General features: G+C 50.2%; 1 protein-coding gene across 1 annotated transcript in view; it reads right to left on the bottom strand.

Annotated features, from left to right (window-relative positions):
* Positions 1-23770, bottom strand: part of LOC147099471 (transmembrane protein 184B-like) — a 91865-nt gene that overhangs the window by 57920 nt on the left and 10175 nt on the right. The window contains 1 exon segment of the mRNA XM_085969645.1: positions 6086-6298. Coding sequence (XP_085825771.1) covers positions 6086-6298 — 213 coding nt within the window.

The following is a 23770-nucleotide window of genomic DNA, read 5'->3' as shown; positions in this document are numbered from 1 at the left end:
GCATCTAGTCTGTCTAGTCCTGTTAGAATTTTATATTAAAATCAGGGATGCTCAAGAGGGCAGAATTGGAGGAACACACATCTCAAGAGGGTTGTGGGGCTGGAGGAGATTACAGAGATAGGGGAGGAGCGAGGCCATGGAGGGATTTGAACAAAAGACGAGAATTTTACTATCGAGGCGTTGCTTAACCGGGAGCCAATGTAGGTCAGCGAGCACAGGGGTGATGGGTGAACGGGACTTGGTGCGAGTTGGGACACAGGCAGCAGAGTTTTGGATGACCTCAAGTTCACGGAGACCTTCCTGGATTCTGCACACAGCTATCCTCAAGAAAATGAAAAAAAAAACCCCACACAGGCTGGATGGACTACAGGCCCTTCTATGCGAGGACGGAATGTCTCACGGTTCTTCTCTTTGGGGCTCAGAACCCCTAGGAAACTGTAGAAATATTTGTGCACCCCCCCACATCCCAGCAAGGTGGTCGCGGCTTCCAAGACCCTTAAAAGCCAACGATTAAATGGGTGTGCTTTTCTTCAACTGAGGAACGCAAGGGTCAAGGCCCCGCGCGAAGGACAGATTCATGGTCGCCGTGAGAGAAGGGAACATAAATCAAAGTGGTAACATGGTACCAGACTTTGTTGGGGGGGGGGGGGGGTTACCTGTAAATTGGGGAAAGACTGGGGTTGAGGCAGGGGATGAGAGACGAGAAGAGTATAAAATTGCACTCTTCCTCCGACGTGGTACACAGGCTTTGAAAACTGTTGTTGAGAAAAATAAAAGACTTGCATTTCTATAGCGCCTTTCATGACCACCAGACGTCTCAAAGCGCTTTACAGCCAATGAATGAAGTACTTTTGAAGCGTAGTCACTGTTGTAATGTGGGAAACGCGGCAGCCAATTTGCACACAGCAAGCTCCCACAAACAGCAATGTGATAATGACTGGATAATCTGTTTTTGTTATGTTGGTTGAGGGATAAATATTGGGAATACACCGAGGAGAACTCCTCCTGCTCTTCTTCGAAATAGTGCCACGGGATCTTATACGCCCACCTGAGAGCAGACGGGGCCTCGGTTTAACGTCTCATCCGAAAGACGGCACCTCCGACAGTGCAGCACTGGAGTGTCAGCCTGGATTTCTGTGCTCAAGTCCCTGAAGTGGGACTTGAACCCACAACCTTCTGACTCAGAGGCGAGTGTGCTACCCATTGAGCCACAGCTGACCCTGGAGCGTCAGTCATTGCACTCACTTCCTAAATCCTGGGGAAAAAAACCCCAGATGTTCCACAGCCAAGTTCAAAGTGGAAGTGTGTAGAAAGTCAATTACAAATCACTCGTAATGTGTACAGTTCAAATATTTCCAAAGCTTTTAGAAACCAAAATCAGGGAGACAGCATTAACTTCCTCTTCCCTCCACAGAGAAGGACCAAACTGAAGAGATCCAAAAACTGTTGAAATAATTAAGATACGAGACGCATTCCTAGTAATAAAGGAAAATAAAATGCTTTACATCAGGAATTGTTTTTTCCCCCTGTTGTTCCCAACAGATACCAGTTCCGATAGGCTCTTTAAAACATTGAAAAGAGAATTGGATAAATACTTTATTTAGAAGAATGAGAGGTGATCTCATTGAAACATACAAGATTCTGAGGGGGATTGACAGGGTAGATGCTGAGAGGTTGTTTCCCCTGGCTGGAGTGTCTGGAACTAGGGGGCACAGTCTCAGGATAAGGGGTCGGCCATTTAATACTGAGATGAGGAGGAATTTCTTCACTCAGAGGGTTGTGAATCTTTGGAATTCTCTGCCCCAGAGGGCTGTGGAGGCTCAGTCGTTGAGGATACTGAAGAAAGAGATCAAAGGGTGGTAGAGGCAGGAACCCTCACAACATTCAAGAAGCATTTAGATGAGCACTTGAAATGCCATAGCATACAAGGCTACGGATCAAGTGCTGGAAAATGGGATTAGAATAGACAGGGCTTGATGGCCGGCGCGGACACGATGGGCTGAAGGGCCTCTTTCTGTGCTGTATGACTCGATGACTAATAGATTTTGGACTCTAGGGGAATCAAGGGGATCGGGCGGGAGGGTGGAGTTGTGGTAGAAGATCAGCCATGATCTTATTGAATGGCAGAGCAGGCTCGAGGGGCTGAATGGCCGACCCCTGCTCCTATTTCTTAAGCTTTTATGAAGCCACCTGCTCTAAGTGGAGAGACCAGCACATTGTACAGAAAGGGGGGGGGGGGGGGGGGGGGCGGCGGGGAGGGTTATATTTACATCCAGTCACCAATGCGAGTGCAAACAAGATAATCTGTTGGATACGACTGCCAAATATGTTTTCTGTCACACTACTGAGCAGAGGAACGAGCACGGGATCTTCAACATGACAGCCTGCACAACGCTGATTGAACCTGATCATTAGAGCTTGCTCGGATCAGGGACTCTGTCACGCTGCAATGAGCAGGCAGTCAGCGAGGGGCTGGCGAGGACTGCCCTTCAGCGCCCAAGATGCTGTTTGAATTAGTTATTCGATGGAACTTGCAAGGTGGGGGGGGGTCACGTCAGGTCAAATAAAAACAAATTTCCCCAACTAAAGCAGTACTCTTGTTCCCAGTTCAGCCTCCTCCTCCTCCTTCCCTCCCCCCCACCCCACTTTTAAACAGAGATCTCTACGGGTTCCAATACATAATTCCTTCAAAGTGCAAGTAGATTGAAGTACGTTCAAAATGCCTTTGGGTTTTCTGAACAGGGGGTCCCAGTACAAGAGTAAAGAGAACTGCATCAGCCCTGGCTCAGTGGGTAGCACTCTCGCCTCCGAGTCAGAAGGTCGTGGGTTCAAGTCCCACTTCAGAGGCTTGAGCACAAAAATCTAGGCCGACGCTCCCAGTGCAGTACTGAGGGAGTGCTGCACTGTCGGAGGTGCCGTCTTTCGGATGAGACGTTAAACCGAGGCCCCTGTCTGCCCTCTCAGGTGGACATAAAAGATCCCGCGGCACTATTTCGAAGAGCAGCCAATATTTATCCCTCAATCAACACCACTAAAACAGATGATCTGGTCATTATCACATTGTGGGAGCTTGCTGTGCGCAAATTGGCTGCCGCGTTTCCTACATTACAACAGTGACTACACTTCAAAGGTACTTCTTTGGCTGTAAAGCGCTTTGGGACACCCTGAGGTCGTGAAAGGTGCTATAGAAATGCAAGCCTTTCTTTCATTTGATAAATTTGCACAAAGCGATGGTTAGGCCATGGTTTAAGAGTGCTGTGCGCGGTTTTGGCCACCCTATTGAAGGACATTAAAGCTATGGAGAGCGTACATTCACTGCAATGATGCCGGGGGGGTGGGAAACTATTGTTAGGAGGAGACATTAGAGCAAATGCGACTCTTATTAGCGTGGGGATGGTTGAGATCTCTGGTAGAAGAAGTGCTCAAAATAATGGAGGGTTTGAGAAGGGAAAGTAGAGGAAAACTATTTTCACTGGTTCAGTTAGTTGGCAACTGGAAGGGAGAAATAAAATAGCACCAACTAAATAAAGGGAGATTTTTTTTTTTTTTTTTTTTTTTTTTAAAAACGTGGAAGGTTGTTGGAACACGGAACGATGCGTCACGGGGAGTGGCTGAGGCAGAGACCATCACATCCTTTAAGGGTTAGCGGGGGAAAGAGCGCAGGGCAGTGGGATTCGTTCTGGGTTGCTCTAGGTCGCGGCGTGCTGTAAACTTCTCCGGTTCCAAGTAATTTGGGAATGCATTTTGGGTGAACTTAGGAGGAAAAAAGATACTGGGTTCATTTAGGGAGAGCGGGAGAGCTTTGTTTGGAGACTCTAGTACCATGTTGACATTCGCACAGGAGTTGCAATGACTCACTACTTGCTTCCCCATCGGTCCCACACTGCCGTCTGCTACATGCTCTCTTTCCCACTTTAAGAAAAGTGCAATTGCAGAAGGAATTCGGCAAACTGCGCGCAAAGCCCAAGGGTGGGGCCAGAAATGGAGTAGGCTGGGTGGGGGGGGGGGGGGGGGGGGGGGGGGGGGAAATTATAGCACTACATAATTACATGGTATTTACACAGCAGCAAAGACAGGCCATTCGACCCAACTGGACTGTGCCGGTGTTTATGTTCCACACCAGCCTCCTCCCACCCCCTCTTCATCGAACACCATCAGCATAGCCCAGTTCTGACGAAAGGTCATCGACCTGAAACATTAACTCTGTTTCTCTCTTCACAGATGCTGCCCGACCTGCTGAGTATCTCCAGCATTTTCTGTTTGTATTTCAGATTTCCAGCATCTGCAGCATTTTCTTTTTGTATCAGAATAACCCTTCTATTCCTAAAAAAAAGGATGAGCTTCAAAAATGGCCTGAATGACCTTCGCTTGCCTTTCCATTTCTGTTGGCAGCAAGTACACAGCACCTCCTGCCTGTATAGGGATCTAGGTATCTGCAGCCAGGTCAGTGAAAGGTCCCCCCTGCCACCCCGTTAATATGATCAGTGCCACTGCAGGATGCATGGTACTCCCGGTCCGGCAACGTCTCAATTTTAAAATTCTCATCCTGGTTTTCAAATCCCTCCGTGGCCTCGCCCCCTCCCTATCTCTGTAACCTCCTCCAGCCCCACAACCCTCCGAGATCTCCACGCTCCTCCAATTCTGGCCTCTTGCGCATCCCCGATTTTAAAATCGCTTCACTATTGGCGGCCGGGCCTTCAGCTGCCTAGGGCCCAAGCTCTGGAATTCCCTGCCTGAACCTCTCCACCTATACTTCTCTCTCCTGCTTTTAAGGCACTCCTCAAAACCTACCTCTTTGACCAAGTTTTTGATCATCTGTCCTAATATCTCCTTGTGGTTCGGTCTCAAATTCTGTTTGATAATCGCTCCTCTGAAGCACCTTGGGACATTTTACTACGTTAAAGGCGCTACATAAATACAAGTTGTTGTTGTTGCTGCTCCTCCTCATTCATGACATCACTGGAGCAGGCTTGTGAGGAAAAGTCCCCCAACGTGGCGGATCGCCGTAGAAAAAAAAAAAAATCACAAGATTTACGCATCAGCTTAGCTCAGTTGGTGGTCAGAAGATTGTGGGTTGAAGCCCCGCTCCAGAACGTCAGCACATAAATCAGGCCGACATTTCAGTGCCATACTGAGGGAGTGCTGCACAGTCGGAGGTGCCGCCTCTCAAATGAGACATTAAAATCGAGGCCCTCTCCGGTGGATGCAAATAGATCTCACGGCACTATTCGAAGAGCCAGGGGATTCTCCCGGGTGTCCTGGCCAACATTTTAATCCCTCGACTCACATCACCAGACACAAATTGTCTGGTTATGTAGCTCATTGTTATTTCAGGGACCATCTTGTGTGCAAACTGACTGCCTTGTCGGTCTACGGTACAACAAGGACTATGCTTGAAAAGTAATTCATTGGAGGTGGAGCGCTTTGGGATGTTCCAAGGACCTGAAAAAGGACAAATGTTTTATAATTAGAAGAGATCATTTTGCAGATACGTGGAAGGGATGAAAGGCCTCTGAAACTAGACTGATCCCTGAGATGAGGGGGTTGTCCCATGAGGAGAGATTGAGTAGATTGGGCCTGTACGCTCTGGAGTTTAGAAGAATGAGAGGTGACCTCATTGAAACATAAGATTCTGACAGGGTAGATGCCGAGAGGTTGTTTCCCCCTGACTGGAGAGTCTAGAACTAGGGGGCACAGTCTCAGGATAAGGGGTCGGCCATTTAAGACGGAGATGAGGAGGAATTTCTTCACTCAGAGGGTTGTGAATCTTTGGAATTCTCTGCCCCAGAGGGCTGTGGAGGCTGAGTCTTTGAGTATATGCAAGGCCGAGATCTTTTTGACACAGATCTTTTTCTGAGATTTTTGGACTGTAGGGGAATCAAGGGATATGAGGATAGTGCAGGAAAGTGGAGTTGAGGTTGAAGGTGAGCCATGATCTCATTGAATGGTGGAGAGGGCTCGATGGGTCGCAGGGCCCACTCATGCTCCTAATTCTTATGTTCTTAAACAGTACGTCCTTTTGCCTTGAATGAAGTGGGGTTAAACAGAACATTCCAACGTAGGACGGGAACACAAGCATCCTTACCTGGTGGCACGTTATAAGGAGAGCCGTCCACACAAAGAAACCAGAGATGCCCTGCGCCGCCGTGGTCATCAGGAATATCGGCTGTTCCACCGCCTTCGGAGTGTCGGGCAGCCACGAGACGCTGGGGTGGGCTGTGGTGGAGCTGGAGCCCGGCTCCGGAGCCGCCATCACCGCGGAGACCATGTTGACGCTTGTGTTCGGCCTATTGCTCATCTGCCGGAGAGAGAGAGAGAGAGAAGAGAGAGAGAGAGAGAGAGAGAGAGAGAGAGATTAAAGAAACAGGAGTAAACGAGCGAGAGCGATTAAATGAGAGAAAAATTAAGAAAAAGAGAGAAATTCAGATATTCTGAGGGAAGGTCAATTCTCCAGCAAGATGCCAAAGCTTCATTGCAAAGAGAAAAGCAAGGACTTAATTGCAAGGTTGTAACCCAATCAAGGGCATACCTGACATCATAAACAGTGACAGCAACATTCCAGAGATAAAACTGTAGCCTGGAAATCATTCCCCAGAATACATCGGATAATTCTGCACTTAAAGAAAGACTTGCATTTATATAGCGCCTTTCACGACCTCAGGATGTCCCAAGGCGCTCTTACAGCCAATGAAGAACTTTTTGAAGTGCAGTCACTGTTGTAATGTGATGTTGGTTGAGGGATAAATGTTGGCCAGGACACCCGGGAGAACTGCCCCTGCTCTTCTTCGAAATACTGCCGCGGGATCTGCATTGCGACAGTGACTACACGTCAAAAGTACTTCATTGGCCGAGGTTGTGAAAGGCGCTATATACTGTAAATGCTAGTTCTTTCTTTCTGCTCGGCACTGCCATACCAGGTACAGAGACTCACCAGAGCTGGCCGGGGAAAGGGAGACCCAGCTACAATTTACTGTTCGCACGGTGCCAGACCGTGTGCCAGCACACTGCACAACCCCCCCGCCACCCCACACCAGATGGGGGAAGTTTGTTCTCTCCGCGGTTACTGCAAGCCATCCAACAGCACAGACCTGCGGTAGTTCACAAGCAACCCTGTGGCGAAACAACAAGCTTGCTGTGCGGCTTCTCGATCCGACCAGACACTCGGGTAAGGCCAGCTGTTGCCGAATTCACAAAGCAACAAGACTACGAGGTGCATGGAAAATTAAATAGCATCAGTGGACGCTCGCACCAAATCAGCCGCGGCTCGGGGGGGTAGGACCCTCGCCTCGGGGTGTAGGACCCTCGCCTCGGGGTCGAAAGGTTGCGGGTTCGATTCCCACTCCAGGGACTGGAGCACAAAGCTAGGCTGACACTCCCAGTGCAGTGCTGAGGGAGTGCTGCACTGTCGGAGGTGCCATCTTTCGGACGAGACGTTAAACCGAGGCCCCTGTCTGCTCGCTCAGGTGGACGTAAAAGGTCCCACAGATCAACTTTGAAGAAGGGCAGAGATGATGCTGCCCGGTGTCCTGGCCAATATTTATCCTTCAACCAACATCACTAAAAACAGATCATCTGCGCATTACCACACTGCTGTTTGTGGGAGCTTGCTGTGCGCAAATTGGCTGCCGCTTTTCCTACATTACAATAGTGACTGCACTTCAAAAAAAACTACTTCATTGGCTGCAAAGCGCTTTGGGGACATCCTGAACAGCGCTATATAAATGCAAGTCTTTCGTTAATTTGTTAATGTCAAACTCTCCATTCGCAGCAGTTCAGGCTCTGCGGAAGGAAGTGTACGGACAGCAGGTCAAGACAGGATTGGGTTCAGCTAGGATGGCCTTCGCGGCTGAACCGCCTGCCAATGCTGCCCAGGTTTGTTGCGGATGATTGATGACTTGGAAGGGGGGAGGGGTGAAAAATGAGTGCCGGCGGGCAGCCTGCGCATCGGTATCTCAGAGTCAGCACCTTCTGGAGTGGAGTCAGGGGGAACAAAAACACATCCACTGCATCTGAAGCAAGTGTTACAGAAGAACAGCATGAGGGTTCATTAAGAAAACAGCAGCCAGGGTAAATCTTTAACCCAGACTGCATTGCTTGTAAAGCGCTTTGGGAAATCCAGAGGTTGTGAAAGGTGCTATAGAAATGCAAGACTGTCTTAATTTCGTAAATGGGTGACCGCTTTGCGGAACACCTCCGTAAGGGGGACCCCCGAGCTTCCGGTCGCCTGTCACTTTAATTCACCGCTCCATTCCCACTCAGGCCTCACCGCCCTCGGCCTCTTGCATTGTTCCACGGAAGCTCAGCGTAAGCTCGAGGAACAGCACCTCATCTTTCGATTAGACACTTTACAGCCTTCCGGACTCAACATCGAGTTCAACAATTTCAGATCGTAACATATATATTTTTTATCCACACTTCTGTTCTGTTCTCCTCTCCCACAGGGCAGCTGTCTCATTCTGCCAGCGCAATTTACACTTCATCTAGAGCCATCCTTTGTTTCTTAACCTGTCCCATTACCATCTCCGCTTGCCTTGAATATCTCTTAAATCTCTCCTGCCTTCCAGCCTATCACAGACCTTCCCTTTTGTTCTTTCATCCCCTCCCCCCTTTCCCAGCCCCTACACTTGCTTAAAAATCCGTTCCATTTCCTGCTTTTTTCCAGTTCTGACGAAAGGTCATCGACCTGAAACGTTAACTCTGTTTCTCTCTTCACAGATGCTGCCTGACCTGCTGAGTATCTCCAGCATTTTCTGTTTTTATTTCAGATTTCCAGCATCTGCAGTATCTTCTTTTTGTCTTAATTTCATGCTGGGCACAGTTGCAGCCATTTGAGGGAGACTTCACAAGGGCGCATGGTCAACACTACACTCAACCATGGTGGTGGGGAGGTGGGCATCACACCCGAGCCTCACCATGCACTTGCCCGATGCCCACACAGGCACGATTCCAGCTAGGGTCGGTGGGGGCAGTCAGGAGCAGGACACCCGGCTGATTCGCCCCATCTCAGACAGGGCGCTACGACCAATTGTAAACGACCATCTTCTCCACCGCGGCCTCAGGCAGGATCCGCTAATTCAACGCCAAACTGAGGGACCTTCTTGTTTCGTTTGCCTCAGTGACTCACTGGATAAACTCGATGAGCCCCATTACCACCACATGGAGTCAGGAAATCCCAGCGCCAACATGGTCAGAACACTGTACTTGTAAAAAAGACTTGCATTTTCTATAGCGGCTTTCATAACCACAGGACGTCCCAAGGTGCTTTACAGCCAATGAAGTACTTTTTGAAGTGCAGTCACTGTTGTAATGTAGGAAACGTGCAGCCAATTTGCACACAGCAAGCTTCCACAAACAGCAATGTGATAATGGCCAGATAATGTTTATTAGTGATGTTGATTGAGGGATAAATATTGGCCCAGGACACCGGGGAGAACTCCTGCCCTGCTCTTTGAAATAGTGCCATGGGATCTTTTACATCCACCTGAGGGGGCAGACGGGGCCTCGATTTAACGTCCCATCCGAAAGACGGCACCTCAGACAGTGCAGCACTCCCTCAGCACTGCACTGGAGTGTCAGCCTAGATTGTTGTGTTCAAGTCTCTGGAGTGGGACCTGAACCCACAACCTTCTGACTCAGAGGAGAGGGTGCTGCCCACTGAGCCACGGCTGACACTGTGGCAAGTTCATCCAGTGGGTGCCATTCACCAACCCTTGCCCCAATTCGGTTTCCCCCTCAGCTTGCTTGCTCAGGTAGAACCCAAGCAACGCTCAAGCTCAGTGTCCCGTTCGACCCAGAGTTGAGCTTCAAACGTCACATCCCAACGATCACCAAGCCACCTATTTCAACCTCTACCACCACCCATACAAGTCATTACCTTGACCCCCACCCCGACAGACACTCTTAACTACAGCTCCGTCAGCTCCAGGCTCAGTCAGCCATGGCTCAGTTGGTAGGACTCTTGCCTCAGAGTCAGAAGGTCGTGGGTTCAAGTCCCCACTACAGAGACTTGAGCACAAAAATCTAGGCTGACACTCCAATGCAGTGCTGAGGGAGTGCTGCACTGTCGGAGGTGCCGTCTTTCGGATAGGACATTAAATCGAGGCCCCCGTCTGCTCTCTCAGGTGGATGTAAAAGATCCCATGACACTATTTCGAGGAGGAGCAGGGGAGTTATCCCCGGTTCACTGGCCAATATTTAGCCTGCAATCAACATCACTAAAAACAGATAATTTGGTCATTATCACATTGCGGTTTGTGGGAGCTTGCCGTGTGCAAATTGGCTGCCGCGTTTCCTGCATTAAAACAGTGACTACACTTCAAAACGTACTTACTTGGCTGTAAAACGCTTTGGGACGTCTGGTGGTTGTGAAAGGCGCTATAGAAATGCAAGTCTTTTTCAGCTTCAATGCTCTCCTCACCAGCCGCCCATGCCCCACTCTACACAGACTCCAACTACTTCAAATTCTGCCACCTATCCTACACAAAATACCCCACCCTGCCAAACTCCACTGGCTCCCTGTCCCCCAACGTATTGATTTCACAAATCGCTCCATGGCCTTGCCCCTCCCCACCTCTGCATCCTTCTCCAGCCCTACACCCCAGCTTTTTTGTTAAAAATTTGTTTATGGGATGTGGGAGTCGCTGGCAAGGCCAGCATTTATTGCCCATCCCTAATTGCCCTTGAGAAGGTGGTGGTGAACCGCCTTGAACCGCTGCGGTCCGTGTGGTGAAGGTGCTCCCACAGTGCTGTTAGGGAGGGAGTTCCAGGATTTTGACCCAGCGATGATGAAGGATCGGCCGATGTACTTCTAAGTCAGCATGGTGTGCTTCTTGGAGGTGGTGGTGATCCCATGCACCTGCTGCCCTTGTCCTTCTAGGTGGAAGAGTTCGCAGGTTTGGGAGGTGCTGCCGAAGCAGCCTTGGCGAGTTGCTGCAGCGCATCTTGTAGATGGTACACACTGCAGCCACGGTGCGCCGGTGGTGGAGGGAGTGAATGTTTAAGGTGGCGGATGGGGTGCCAATCAAGCGGGCTGCTTTGTCCTGGATGGTGTTGAGCTTCTTGAGTGTTGTTGGAGCTGCACTCATCCAGGCAAGTGGAGAGTATTCCATCACACTCCTGACTTGTGCGCAGTTTTGGTCACCTTACCTGAGGAAGGACATTCTTGCCATGGAGGGAGTGCAGCGAAGATTCACCAGGCTGATACCTGGGATGGCAGGAATGACGTACGAGGAGAGATTGTGTCAATTGGGCTTATACTTACTGGAGTTTAGAAGATTGAGAGGGGATCTCATCGAAACCTATAAAATTCTGTCAGGTCTGGACAGACTAGATGCAGAAAGGATGTTTCTGATGGCCGGGGAGTCCAGAACCAGGTGTCATAGTCTAAGGATAAGGGGTAAGCCATTTAGGACTGAAATGGAGGAGGAATTTATTCACCCAGAGAGTGGTGAACCTGTGGAATTCTCTGCCACAGAGGGCGGTGGAGGCCAGTTCATTAAATATATTCAAGGAGTTGGATATATTTCTTGAGGCTAAAGGGATCAAGGGATATGGGGAGAAGGCAGGGACAGGGTACTGAATTTGGATGATCAGCCATGATCTCATTGAATGGCGGAGCAGGCTCGAAGGGCCGAATGGCCTACTCCTGCTCCTATCTTCTATAACTTGTGCTTGTAGGCGGTGGAAAGGCTTTGGGGAGTCAGCTTGTACCCATCATTTCTCTGAAACCTGCGTGTTCCTTCCCTCTGGTCTACCATCGATGGAAGAGCCTTCAGTGACCAGGGCCCTACGCTCAGTTTCTCCCTGAACCCCTCCATCCAGCTACATCTCACCACTACCGTCAAAAAGCATCTTCTACCGAACCTTCAGTCATCCTGCCAACTCACCTCCAATCTCCTGCTGGATGTTCGTTTCCCCACTTCCTCAAGTCAAGTGCCCAGTTGCAAACTGTGGTAAAATATCCTAGCCAAGGTCACCACAATGACCGAGCGTGGTTTTGTGTGCGAAGGGAACTGTAATTAGCAGTTATTGCATGGGCGGGGGGGGTGTGGGGGTGGAGGATGAGTTGGGACAGTCGGAGCCACGGATTTACGTCACTATGTGGAGGTTCCAGTCTTTACCATCGGTTTTTGGGGAATCGTATTCCGCAATTCCATCCGTTTCTCCATGAACACGGTTTGTAGATCGTGAGCCAGGCCTCTGGTCGATGGTGGCTCACTAAGGTAAATGCTATCTTTAAATCACATGGTAAAACCAGTGATTAGTGGACCAAATTCCCCATTTCATACATTTATCCTCAATACTGAAAACCATGGAGATGATGGACATACAGTCATCATCATGGGGAATATTGGGAGGTGGTGCTTAGAGAGTTAAATTAGGAGGACAGCGGGGTTTGGGGAGGGGGGTGGGGTGTGGAGCACGCGTACTGTGGCCACAGAGCGCAATCTCTGCGTAAGTTAAAGTCCCTCAGTGAGTCCACCCCTTCTACTGGTTGAAAACAGGAGGTCGACATCCCTCCCGCCAATCGGAATCCAGCCCTACCCACTTTATTGGTTAGCCACAGGGCAGCTCAGGGCCAGGTGGCTCCCGATTCGATCCCGCGCAGATTCGGGGACGAGTTTCCTGAACTGAGGACATTGCTTGCCCGGGGAAACAGTCCCACATCCGGGGACTGTCCCCAGAAAATGGGGACGTATGGGCACCCTACGATAGGGTAAATATGGAGAAACTATTTCATCTGGTGGAGGGTGGCCCTTTGAGAACGGAGATGAGGAGGAATTTCTTCTCTCAGAGGGTCGTAAATCTGTGGAATTCTCTGCCCCAGAGAGCTGTGGAGGCTGGGTCATTAAATACATTTAAGGTGGAGAGAGACAGATTTTTGCAAGATAAGGAAGGGAAGGGTTATGGGGAGCGGGCAGGGAAGTGGCTTTCAGCTCAAGATCAGCCACGATCTTATTGAATGGCGGAGCAGGCTCGAGGGGCCAAGTGACCTATTCCTGCTCCTATTTCTTATCTTGTGAATCAAGAACGAGGGAATATCATAAAATTCGAGCCAGGCCATTTAGGAGGGAAATCAGGAAGCACTTTCTGCCCCCCAACACAAAGGGTAGCGGAAACCTGGAATTCCTTCCTCAAAAGGTTGTGGATGCTGGGATAATGGGCCCTTTCAAGACGGAGATCGATAGACTTTTGTTGGGCATGGGTATCGGGATATGGAGCTAAAGCGGGTGCATCAAATTGAGCTACAGTTCCGCCATGATCTAATGGCGGAGCAGGCTCGAGGGGCAGAATGACCCCCTCCTGTTCCAAACCACTCGAGCTGGACTGGGCCTCGGGTGTCAGAAGGGGGCTGTAAAAGTGCATCCACGCCACAACGGTGGCATAGTGGTTAGCACTGTTGCTTCACAGCGCCAGGGACCCGGGTTCGAATCTGGCCTCGGGTGACTGTCTGTGTGGAGTTTGCACATTCTCCCCGTGTTTGCGTGGGTTTCCTCCGGGTGCTCCGGTTTCCTCCCACAGTCCAAAGATGTGCGGGTTAGGATGATTGGCTATGATAAATTGACCCTTAGAGTTAGGGGGATTAAATACGTGGGGTTACGGGGATAGGGTGGGATATGTGTTGGTGTAGGGGTTACGGGGATCGGGTGGGATATGTGTCGGTGCAGGCTCAATGGGCCGAAATGGCCTCTATCTGCACTGTGGGGTTTCTGTGATTTCTGCAGAGGTTAGAGCCTTCGATTGGGCCTCACTAGTTGGTCTCCTCTTCTCATCAACAAAAAAAAAACCACCCACATTCCAGTCAACCACAGAGAGAGAAAAAGGATTTCCTTAACTCAATTTTCCCAAATACTATAATCCCCATAATTTGAGGAGTTGCACAGCACTTTGGAAAATTACACCCCTCGAAAAATCCACTTCCTCTTTGCAAATGCCAAGACACATAGCTGGCAGCGGGAGGCCCAGCTCAGCCACGCCGCTAAGAGCAGTCGCATAGTTTGAAGGGGCTCTGCCAGATGAGCTGTACACGGATGGATACATTTACCATCAAGCCTGTCTGCTGTACACGAGAGAGAGAGGCAGGCCGAGGACTCTTCCACATCAGCAAGTCCCGGCTGGCTACAGCAACGTCTGCAGTTACTGGGGAGGGGGTTTGAAATTCTGACAAGATATGATGCCGATCTGTTGCTGCACTGGAGGAAGGACACGGCCCTCAATCTTTTCGAAGTGAAGTATTATCGTGACCTGCGAGAGAACACCAGCCCTCAATCCCGTTTAAAAATCGGGAGGCAGGGGTGGGGGCAAGCAGTCTTAAATACCAAAGTATTGAGGAGTCAGATTCAGAAATGTTCCAATAGTTTCCCCAACTCCAATACATGAAGTTTGAGTAAAGTTTCATTCACTTTTGAGAACCATCATAAGCTTCCAGTACCCTTCTTCATAAAGCAGGGAAACAAATATCACTGCCAAACACTTCAGTAAGGCCGCAATAGCAAATTCTTCCCTATCCCTTCACCTGGAAATGTTCTGCATTAGCCCCCAGCTAGCCAGGACCCAGCGATTAAAATCAAACCCCAGGTCCCACACTTCACCAACTCTGATCAAGGATTTGTGAAGTGCGATGGTCTTACGTCCCAGTCTTCGACACCTATCTGGTCATATTTACTGAAGGCAACAAGAGCAGGCCAGAGGCTAGGTATTCTGTGGCGAGTGTCTCACCTCCTGACTCCCCAAAGCCTTTCCACCATCTACAAGGCACAAGTAAGGAGTGTGATGGAATACTCTCCACTTGCCTGGATGAGTGCAGCTCCAACAACACTCAAGAAGCTCGACACCATCCAGGACAAAGCAGCCCGCTTGATTGGCACCCCATCCACCACCTTAAACATTCACTCCCTCCACCACCGGCGCACCGTGGCTGCAGTGTGTACCATCTACAAGAGGCACTGCAGCAACTTGCCAAGGCTTCTTCGGCAGCACCTCCCAAACCCGCGACCTCTTCCACCTAGAAGGACAAGGGCAGCAGGCGCATGGGAACACCACCACCTCCAAGTTCCCCTCCAAGTCACACACCATCTTGACTTAGTAGATCGGCCGATCCTTCATCGTCGCTGGGTCAAAATCCTGGAACTCCCTCCCTAACAGCTCTGTGGGAGTACCTTCACCACACGGGACTGCAGCGGTTCAAGAAGGCGGCTCGCCACCACCTTCGAGGGGCAACTAGGGATGGGCAATAAATGCTGGCCTTGCCAGCGACGCCCAGATCCCATAAACAAATTTTAAAAAAGGGATGTACACAGGGTGTCCCAGTTTTAGCTTGCAGTCAGCCAGTGGCTCAGTGGGAAGCACTCTCGCCTGCGAGTCAGAAGGTTGTGGGTTCGAGTCCCGCTCCAGCGACTTTAGCACACAATCCAGGCCGACACTCCCAGTGCGGTACGGAGGGAGCGCCGCACTGTCGGAGGCACCGCCTTTCGCACGAGACCTTAAACCAAGGCCCCTGTCTGCCTTCTCAGGTGGACATAAAACATCTCGAGGCACTATTTTGAAGTGGCACAGGGGAATCATCCCCTGGTGTCCTGGTAAATATGAATCCCTCAACCAACACCTAAAAACAGATTATCTGGTCTTTATCACATTGCTGTTTCTGGGAGCTTGCTGTGCGCACAGGGGCTGCCGCGTTTCCTACATTACAACAGCGACTACACTTCAAAAGTACTTCACTGTCTGTAAAACGCTTTGGGAGGTCAATAAAGGTGCTAAATAAACTCAAGCTCTTCTTTTAAGTGCTCAAGGACAGCTTGCATGCACAGCATGCAAGACTACGCAAGAGACACAGGACTTTTCTTTTGAAACTTCAAGCTGCCCTCATTCTGCACCAACATCTATCTAAATCTTTTTGGCTGAACAGAGTCGAGGCCGACGGGGAGGCTCAAAAATTAGCCCCGGTCTGCTAGGCCGAGACCAGCGCACTGCACAAGAGGAGGGCGATGGGCTGGGTGAATGGTTTATGAACAAAGGCACGCAGTCTGCCCCCACAATCCCAAAAAAAACACGCACCCGTTTCACCACAAAGTGCACCCCTTGACGTCCCTCCCATTGATTGTGCGACAGTTTTGAAAAGCAGCGACCAACGGCCCAGTCAGCTGCGGCTGGCCCCCCCTCCCCCTCCCCCCCCCGCGATCTCGCAGTTTAGAATTAATTTCACGCTCCACGATCGCTCAGCAATAGGTCGGAGGTCACAGAGAGCTGTCCCTTTCCCACAAAGCCAAACTTTGCTTTCACGTTAAGGGTTGTAAACCCAAGAGAACTTTCTTTGTAAGAAAAAACAGAAAATAAGTTGGAAACAGTTGGCAGGTCAGGCAGAAGTCAGTCGACATTTTAGGCCTCAAAACCCTTCCTCAGTTTTCAGATTACCAGCACCCGAGGTTTTTTGTTTAATTTTAAAAAAAATCATATTTACTGAATGACACAAACTCAGGTCAGTTATAGTTACAGCAGGTCACCTGCTGAGGTAGGCAACATCATTCACACCAGCCCCCAAGCTCTGGAATTCCCTCCCTAAACTTCTCCCCCTCTCTACCCTCCTTTCAGACACAAGAAATAGGAGCAGGAGTCGGCCAAACGGCACCCCGAGCCTGCTCCGCCATTCAATAAGATCATGGCTGATCATCGACCTCAACTCCACTTTCCCGCCCGATCCCCATATCCCTCGATTCCCCTAGAGCCCAAAAATCTATCGATCTCAGCCTTGAATATACTCAACGATTCAGCATCCTCAGAATTCCAAAGATTCACAACCCTCTGAATGAAGAAATTCCAGCTCATCTCAGTCCTAAATGGCCGACTCCTTATCCTGAGACTATGCCCCCTTGTTCTAGATTCTCCAGCCAAGGGAATCAACCTCTCAGCATCTACCCTGTCAAGTCGCCTCAGTATCTTATAAGACGCTCCTTAAAACAGACCTCTCTGACCAAGCATTGGGTCACCTGTCCTAATATCTCCTTATATGGCTCAGTGTCAGATTTTGTCTGATAATGTTCCCGTGAAGCGCCTTGGGACTACAGCGTCAGCTGTGGCTCAGTGGGTAGCACCCTCACCTCGGAGTCAGAAGGCTGTGGGTTCAAGTCCCACTCCAGAGGCTTGAGCACAAAAATCTAGGCTGACACTCCCAGTGCAGTGCTGAGGGAGTGCCGCACTGTCAGAGGTGCCGTCTTTCAGATGAGACGTTAAACAGAGGCCCCGTCTGCCCTCTCCGGTGGATGTAAAAGATCCCGCGCCCACTATTTTGAAGAGCAGGGGGAGTTATCCCCGGTATCCTGAGGCCAATATTTATCCGTCAAACAGAAATCACTAAAACAGATGATCTGGTCATTATCACATTGCTGTTTGTGGGAGCTTGCTGTGCGCAAATTGGCTGTAACGTTTCCTACATTACAACAGCGACGACACTTCAAAAAGTACTTCATTGGCTGTAAAGCGCTTTGAGACGTCTGGTGGTCGTGAAAGGTGCTATATAAATGCAAGTTGTTGTTGTTCAAACCAGCAGCCTCCATGGCTTCTTGTATAAAACAGTGGTACTGAGGCATTGAGTCGCACATCACAGGATCTCGCTCCGTGCGATTAACTAGAGGAATTCTCACGGTTTATCACGGGAAGTCCCCATTGCTTCAAGTCACTTGCTCTAAAGCCAGCTGATCAGTTGTATTACTACGCAGGAATTGGGGTGGGGTTGAGGGGGGGGGGGTAAGTTAGCCCTTCGACCATACCCACCCCCGGGGCCCTGTATGGAGAGGCAATAAGAGAACCATTCGCGAGAGATGCGAGCCTTTCCAGCCCTTCGAAACGCTAATCTAACTGCTCCCTCCCAAAAAGAACAGTTGCCTCTTGATTGGTCAGGATTTAGGTGGGTGGGGAGTGTTGAAAAACTCCATCTCTTTAAGATGGATCTGTCGAAGGAACAGGAGGCCGTTTAGCCCCTCGAGCCTGCTCCGCCATTCGATGAGATCATGGTTGATCTGCGACCTAACTCCATATACCCACCTTTGGCCCATATCCCTTAATACCTTTGGTTAACAAAAATCTTCAGATTTAACAATTGACCCAGCATCAACTTCCGTTTGCAAAAGAGAGTTCCAAACTTCTACCGCCCTTTGAGTGTAGAAGTGCTTCCTAACTTCACTCCCACGGGTAGGGCACGTTTGGCTGGTCTGGGACCGGGATCTCTCACTTGGAGCAGCATTTCCATTTTGGAAACGAGTGATCCAATTTCTGGTCAACACGATTAAGTGGTTTACACATTGTCCGCTTGGAGCTTTGCTCATTGCATCGCTGGTGAACAGATTAGGTTGGAGAGAATTTGTTTTAGAAGGGGCGGGGGGGAAGAAACAAACTTTTGTTTATCGTCATTTGCACCCAATGGGTAATCCAGCTTCAGCGTGGTATTCACCCAACGCTAAAAAAGGAATTTTCTCTCATTTTTCCAAAGGTCTTCCAGGGGCCTGTTCAACCGTTGGAAGGCATTAGTGCCATGATCGATCCACGCATCATCTCGCCCAGTGAGGGCTATGGGACAGTCACCAACAGCAGCAAAGCACTGGCTAGTTCCTTGTTGCTCCCCACCCCCCCAAAAAACTATCTAGTTCCCCCCTCCACACGTTCAGCCGCCAGTCCCACCCCCTCCGAGATTGTCCAAATCAAAGAGCGACAACCAGCCCAGGACTTCATTCTGTTGTGTGGCTCAGTACCATACCTCGGGAACCTACTATCAACAAGGGCAGACGTCGACGACGAAGTCCAACACCGCCTTCAGTGTGCCAGTGCAGCCTTCGGTCGCCTGAGGAAGAGAATGTTTGAAGACCAGGACCTCAAACCCGGCACTAAGCTCATGGTCTACAGAGCAGTAGTGATACCCACCCTCCTGTATGCTTCAGAGACATGGACCATGTACAGCAGGCACCTCAAAGCACTGGAGAGGTACCACCAACACTGCCTCCGCAAGATCCTGCAAATCCATTGGCAGGATCGGCGCACCAACGTCGGTGTTCTCGCTCAGGTCAAGCATCTAAGCTTTGACCACGCTCGATCAGCTCCGATGGGCGGGCCACATCGTCCGCATGGCCAATACGAGACTCCCAAAACAAGCGCTCTACTCGGAGCTCCGGCACGGCAAGAGAGCCCCAGGTGGGCAGAGGAAACGCTTCAAGGACACCCTCAAAGCCTCCTTGAAAAAGTGTAACATCCCCATCGACACCTGGGAATCTCTGGTCCAAGACTGCACAAAGTGGAGGAGGAGCATCCGGGAAGGTGCCGAGCACCTCGAGTCTCTTCGCCGGGAGCAAGCGGAAGCCAAGCGCAGGCAGCGCAAGGAGCGCACGTCAACCCAAGCACCCCACCCACCCGCCCCTTCAACCACCGTCTGCCCCACCTGTGACAGACTGTAGGTCCCGCATCGGACTCAGTCACCTGAGAACTCATTTTTAATGTGGAAACAAATCATCCTCGGTTCCGAGGGACTGCCTAAGAAGAAGAGAAGATTCGGTGCATTCACCCAATGAGCCAACAGCAGTGCAGTGCTGAGGGAGCGCCGCACTGTCGGAGGGGCAGTACTGAGGGAGCGCCGCACCGTCGGGGGGGCAGTACTGAGGGAGCGCCGCACCGTCGGAGGGGCCGTCTTTCGGATGAGACAATTCAAAAAAGTTACTTCATTGGTTGTAAAGCACAGGAGGGTTGGCAACTCCACTGAAACCCCATTGACGACAGTGTTCCTTCTGAAGCAGATTGTCTGCACTTGCAGCATGCCTGGCTCCGGGCAAGTATAAACTGCAACGCTAAAAGCATCCCAGGAGGAGGCAAACCTGTTTACAAGCAAGTGCCTCCCAAACTAGGTCACAAGACACAGGCCGGGTGACCGAACTGGCTGTTTTGCATATTTAGTTGTTAATATTTTAAAAAATTGGGGAGGTTCATTTACAGGGGAGGGGGACAGAGTGGGCGCTACACGGAACAGGTCTTTTCATCCCCAAATACACCATCCTACCTACACAACCTCCACAGTGGATTGAACGAGACTCAACCACACCATCTTGAACTCTCAACTCCTTGCCCCAAGGCCTGAAAATTGTGGAGATACTCCAGAACCTCCCAATTTAAAATTCTCCTCCTCGTGTTTAAATCGCTCCCTGGCGTTACCCCCTCCTCACCACGAACCTCCTTCAGCCTACAAAGCCCCCCCACCCCCCCCACCCTCTGATCCTGACTCATTTCTCCCTCTCTTCGCTCCACCATTGGCAGCCGTGCCTTCAGCTGCCTGGGTCCCAATCTCTGGAATTCCCTCCCGAAACATCTCCGCCTTTCGCATCCCCCTTTTAAGACGCTCCTTAAAACCTACCTCTCTCTCTCTCTCAAATAAGAACTTCTTTAGCTCATCGTCCATGTGTGTCTGCTTACGCCCTCTGGACCTTTTTCCAAAGTTAAAGGCTATATAAATGCAAGTTGTTGTAACCAACATCCTACTTGCTGCCACACAACACTGACGGTTCAGCTGGTCGTGAACAGCATACACACCCATTTTAGTGCAGAATTCATACCTCATCCACCATTTCCAAGTCTGTTTTTGCAATCCATCTATTGGAAAGCGATGGATTGCAAAGACAGCAATTGTTACAACAACAACTTGCATTTATATAGCCCTTAACTTTGGAAAAACGTCCAAAGGGCGTAAGCAGACACACATGGACGATGAGCCAAAGAAGTTCTTATTTGAGAGAGTCTAACCACCTCCCCATGACATTCAACGGCATTACCATCGCCAAATCCCCCATCAACATCCTGGGGGATCACCATTGACCAGAAAATTAACTGGACCAGCCACATAAATACTGTGGCAACAAGAGCAGGTCAGAGGCTGGGTATTCTGCGGCGAGTGTCTCACCTCCCGACTCCCCAAAGCCTTTCCACCATCTACAAGGCACAAGTCAGGAGTGTGATGGAATACTCTCCACTTGCCTGGATGAGTGCAGCTCCAACAACACTCAAGAAGCTCGACACCATCCAGGACAAAGCAGCCTGTTTGATTGGCACCCCATCCACCACCTTAAACATTCACTCCCTCCACCACCGGCGCACCGTGGCTGCAGGGTGTACCATCTACAAGATGCACTGCAGCAACTCGCCAAGGCTTCTTCGGCAGCACCTCCCAAACCCGCGACCTCTTCCACCTAGAAGGACAAGGGCAGCAGGCGCATGGGAACACCACCACCTGCAAGTTCCCCTCCAAGTCACACACCATCCTGACTTAGAAATATATCGCCGACCCTTCATCATCGCTAGGTCAAAATCCTGGAACTCCCTCCCTAACAGCACTGTGGGAGCACCTTCACCACAGGGGACTACAGCGGTTCAAGGCGGCGGCTCACCACCACCTTCTCAAGGGGCGATTAGGGATGGGCAATAAATGCTGGCCTCGGCAGCGACGTCCACATCCTATGAACAAATTTTTTTAAACGAACTTGTCAGGACTAAGCTCTCCGTTACAGTACAGGAGGAGCCCATGCGGCCCACCGTGTCCCTTTGCTATTGCAGCCCTGAACCCGATTCCACTGCCCCACTCTCTCCCCCCACCCCCGTGGTCCTGTATCCTGCTTCGTTTCAAGGTGTTTATCTGCTTTTCCCTTAATAGATGCACCGCATTGACGTTTAACTGTTGCTGCATCTCAGCTGGGAGCGCTGGATACTGAAGGCAAACAAGTGGAAAATTCCTCGCAGCACTACCCTTCCTCAGCAGTGTGCATTCATTATAAAAATAAACAGAGCTCCCCAGTGGCTGAGCTAGTTAGTTACATACAATTACAGTAGGTAGAATGTACAGCACCGGTCATTTGGCCCAACTGGTCTATGCCGGTGTTTATGCTCCACACGAGCCTCCTCTCACGCTATCAACACACCCTTCTATTCCTTTCTCTCCCTCATGTGCTTATCTAGCTTCCCCTTAAATGCATCGATACTATTCGCCTCAACTACACCATGTGGTAGCGAGTTCCACGTTCTCACCACTCTCTGGGTAAAGAAGTTTCTCCTGAATTCCTTATTGGATTTATTAGTGACCATCTTATATTTATGACCATAGTTTTGGACTCTCCCACAGGTGGGAACATACGTACGAACACACGAATTAGGAGCAGGAGTCGGCCCCTCGAGCCTGCTCCGCCATTCAATAAGCTCATGGCTGATCCGATTACTCCACATTCCCGCCTACCCCCGATAACCTTTCACCCCCTTGCTCATCAAGAACATCTTCTCCATGTCTACCCTAGCTCAACTCTTCATAATATTTAAGACCTTGATTAGGTCTCCCCCTAGAGAGAAAAAAAAGAGGCCCAGCCTGTTCAGTCTTTCCTGATGGTTAGAACCTCTCAGCTCTGGTCCCATCCGTGTAATTCTCCAGTGCCTCTATATCCTTTTTAGAATTTGGAGATCAGAACTGTTCGCAGTGCTCCAAGTGTGGTCTAACCGAGGTTTGATACAAGTTTAACGACGTCTCTGCTTTTCAATTCTAGACCGTTTGCATTTTTTTAAATTTTTTTTATAAAAAGTGGCCTTGTTCAGCTGCGCTGCTACTTTTAAATGATGTGAATATTTAAGGAGGGAAAAGCTGAACCACACAGGCCAAGGCGGCCTACACCGTGAGAGCGGATCTCAACCGGAGCGGTGGTCGGAGATCCGCGGTTGGCCTCATCCTCAGGGCCAGATGGGCAAGGGAGAAGACGGTGCTCCCGATGAGCTCTACTTGGAAATAAGCATAGCGGGGCAATTAATAATTGCAAATCGGAGGTCGATAGATTTTTTGCTAGCCAAGGGGGGGGGATCAAGGTGGGTGGATGGAGGTAGGATACAGATCAGCCACGATCTCACTGAACGGTTCAGTGCTTGCGGAACTGTACACCAGTGAATGCTTTTTAGGAGGGGAGGCATAGGGAGAAAATGAACAGAAGAGGAGAAAGAAAGCAGGGCGCCCCCCCCCCCAATCAAACCAATCCCCAGCCTTGGGCCTGGTCTCCTGAACTTCCAAATGGAGTTCCTGTCAAAAAGGTAGAAAATTCAGTGCAGGCATCAAGATTTAAAGTCGAAGGCGGCTAGCACTAAAGTGCCAGGTGTGTAGGACCACCACAGCGGGTTTGAGATCCCACAATCCTGTACGAACATGGCGAGGCATCAAATGAGGCTGGGTTAGGAGAAGGATAAGGGGTAAGCCATTTAGGACAGACATGAGGAGGAATTTCTTCACCGAGAGAGTGGTGAACCTGTGGAATTCTCTACCACAGAGGGCAGTAGAGGCCAATTCATTAAATATATTCAAGAAGGAGTTAGATATATTTCTTAAGGCTAAGGGGATTAAGGGATATGGGGAGAAAGCAGGGACAGGGTACTGAATTTGGATGATCAGCCATGATCGCATTGAATGGCGGAGCAGGCTCGAGGGGCCGAATGGCCTACTCCTGCTCCTATCTTCTATGTTTCTATGTTTCTCTCCCCATCGGGTGGAGGGCCACACAGACACTGGAGGGCAAGTTATTGTCAATGCAGAGGTCAACTTCAGAGCTTCATTGACCGAGGCCTGGCCCACAGGCATTCTTCACTCTTGCGCTTCCTCCTCCCCCCACCCCGCCTCTGCCAAACATGGCCTATGGGGTGGGTGGGAAGAAAAAAAAAAGCAACTTGCAGCCTTAACCAGAGGCAAAGCATAGAAAAATAGGAGCAGGAGTAGGCCAGTCGG

This window comes from Somniosus microcephalus, chromosome 28, assembly GCF_052327205.1.
Source record: "Somniosus microcephalus isolate GS21.2 chromosome 28, FLI_Smic_1.0, whole genome shotgun sequence".
Classification (NCBI taxonomy): domain Eukaryota; kingdom Metazoa; phylum Chordata; class Chondrichthyes; order Squaliformes; family Somniosidae; genus Somniosus; species Somniosus microcephalus.
This window is presented reverse-complemented; position numbering and strand designations above follow the sequence as displayed.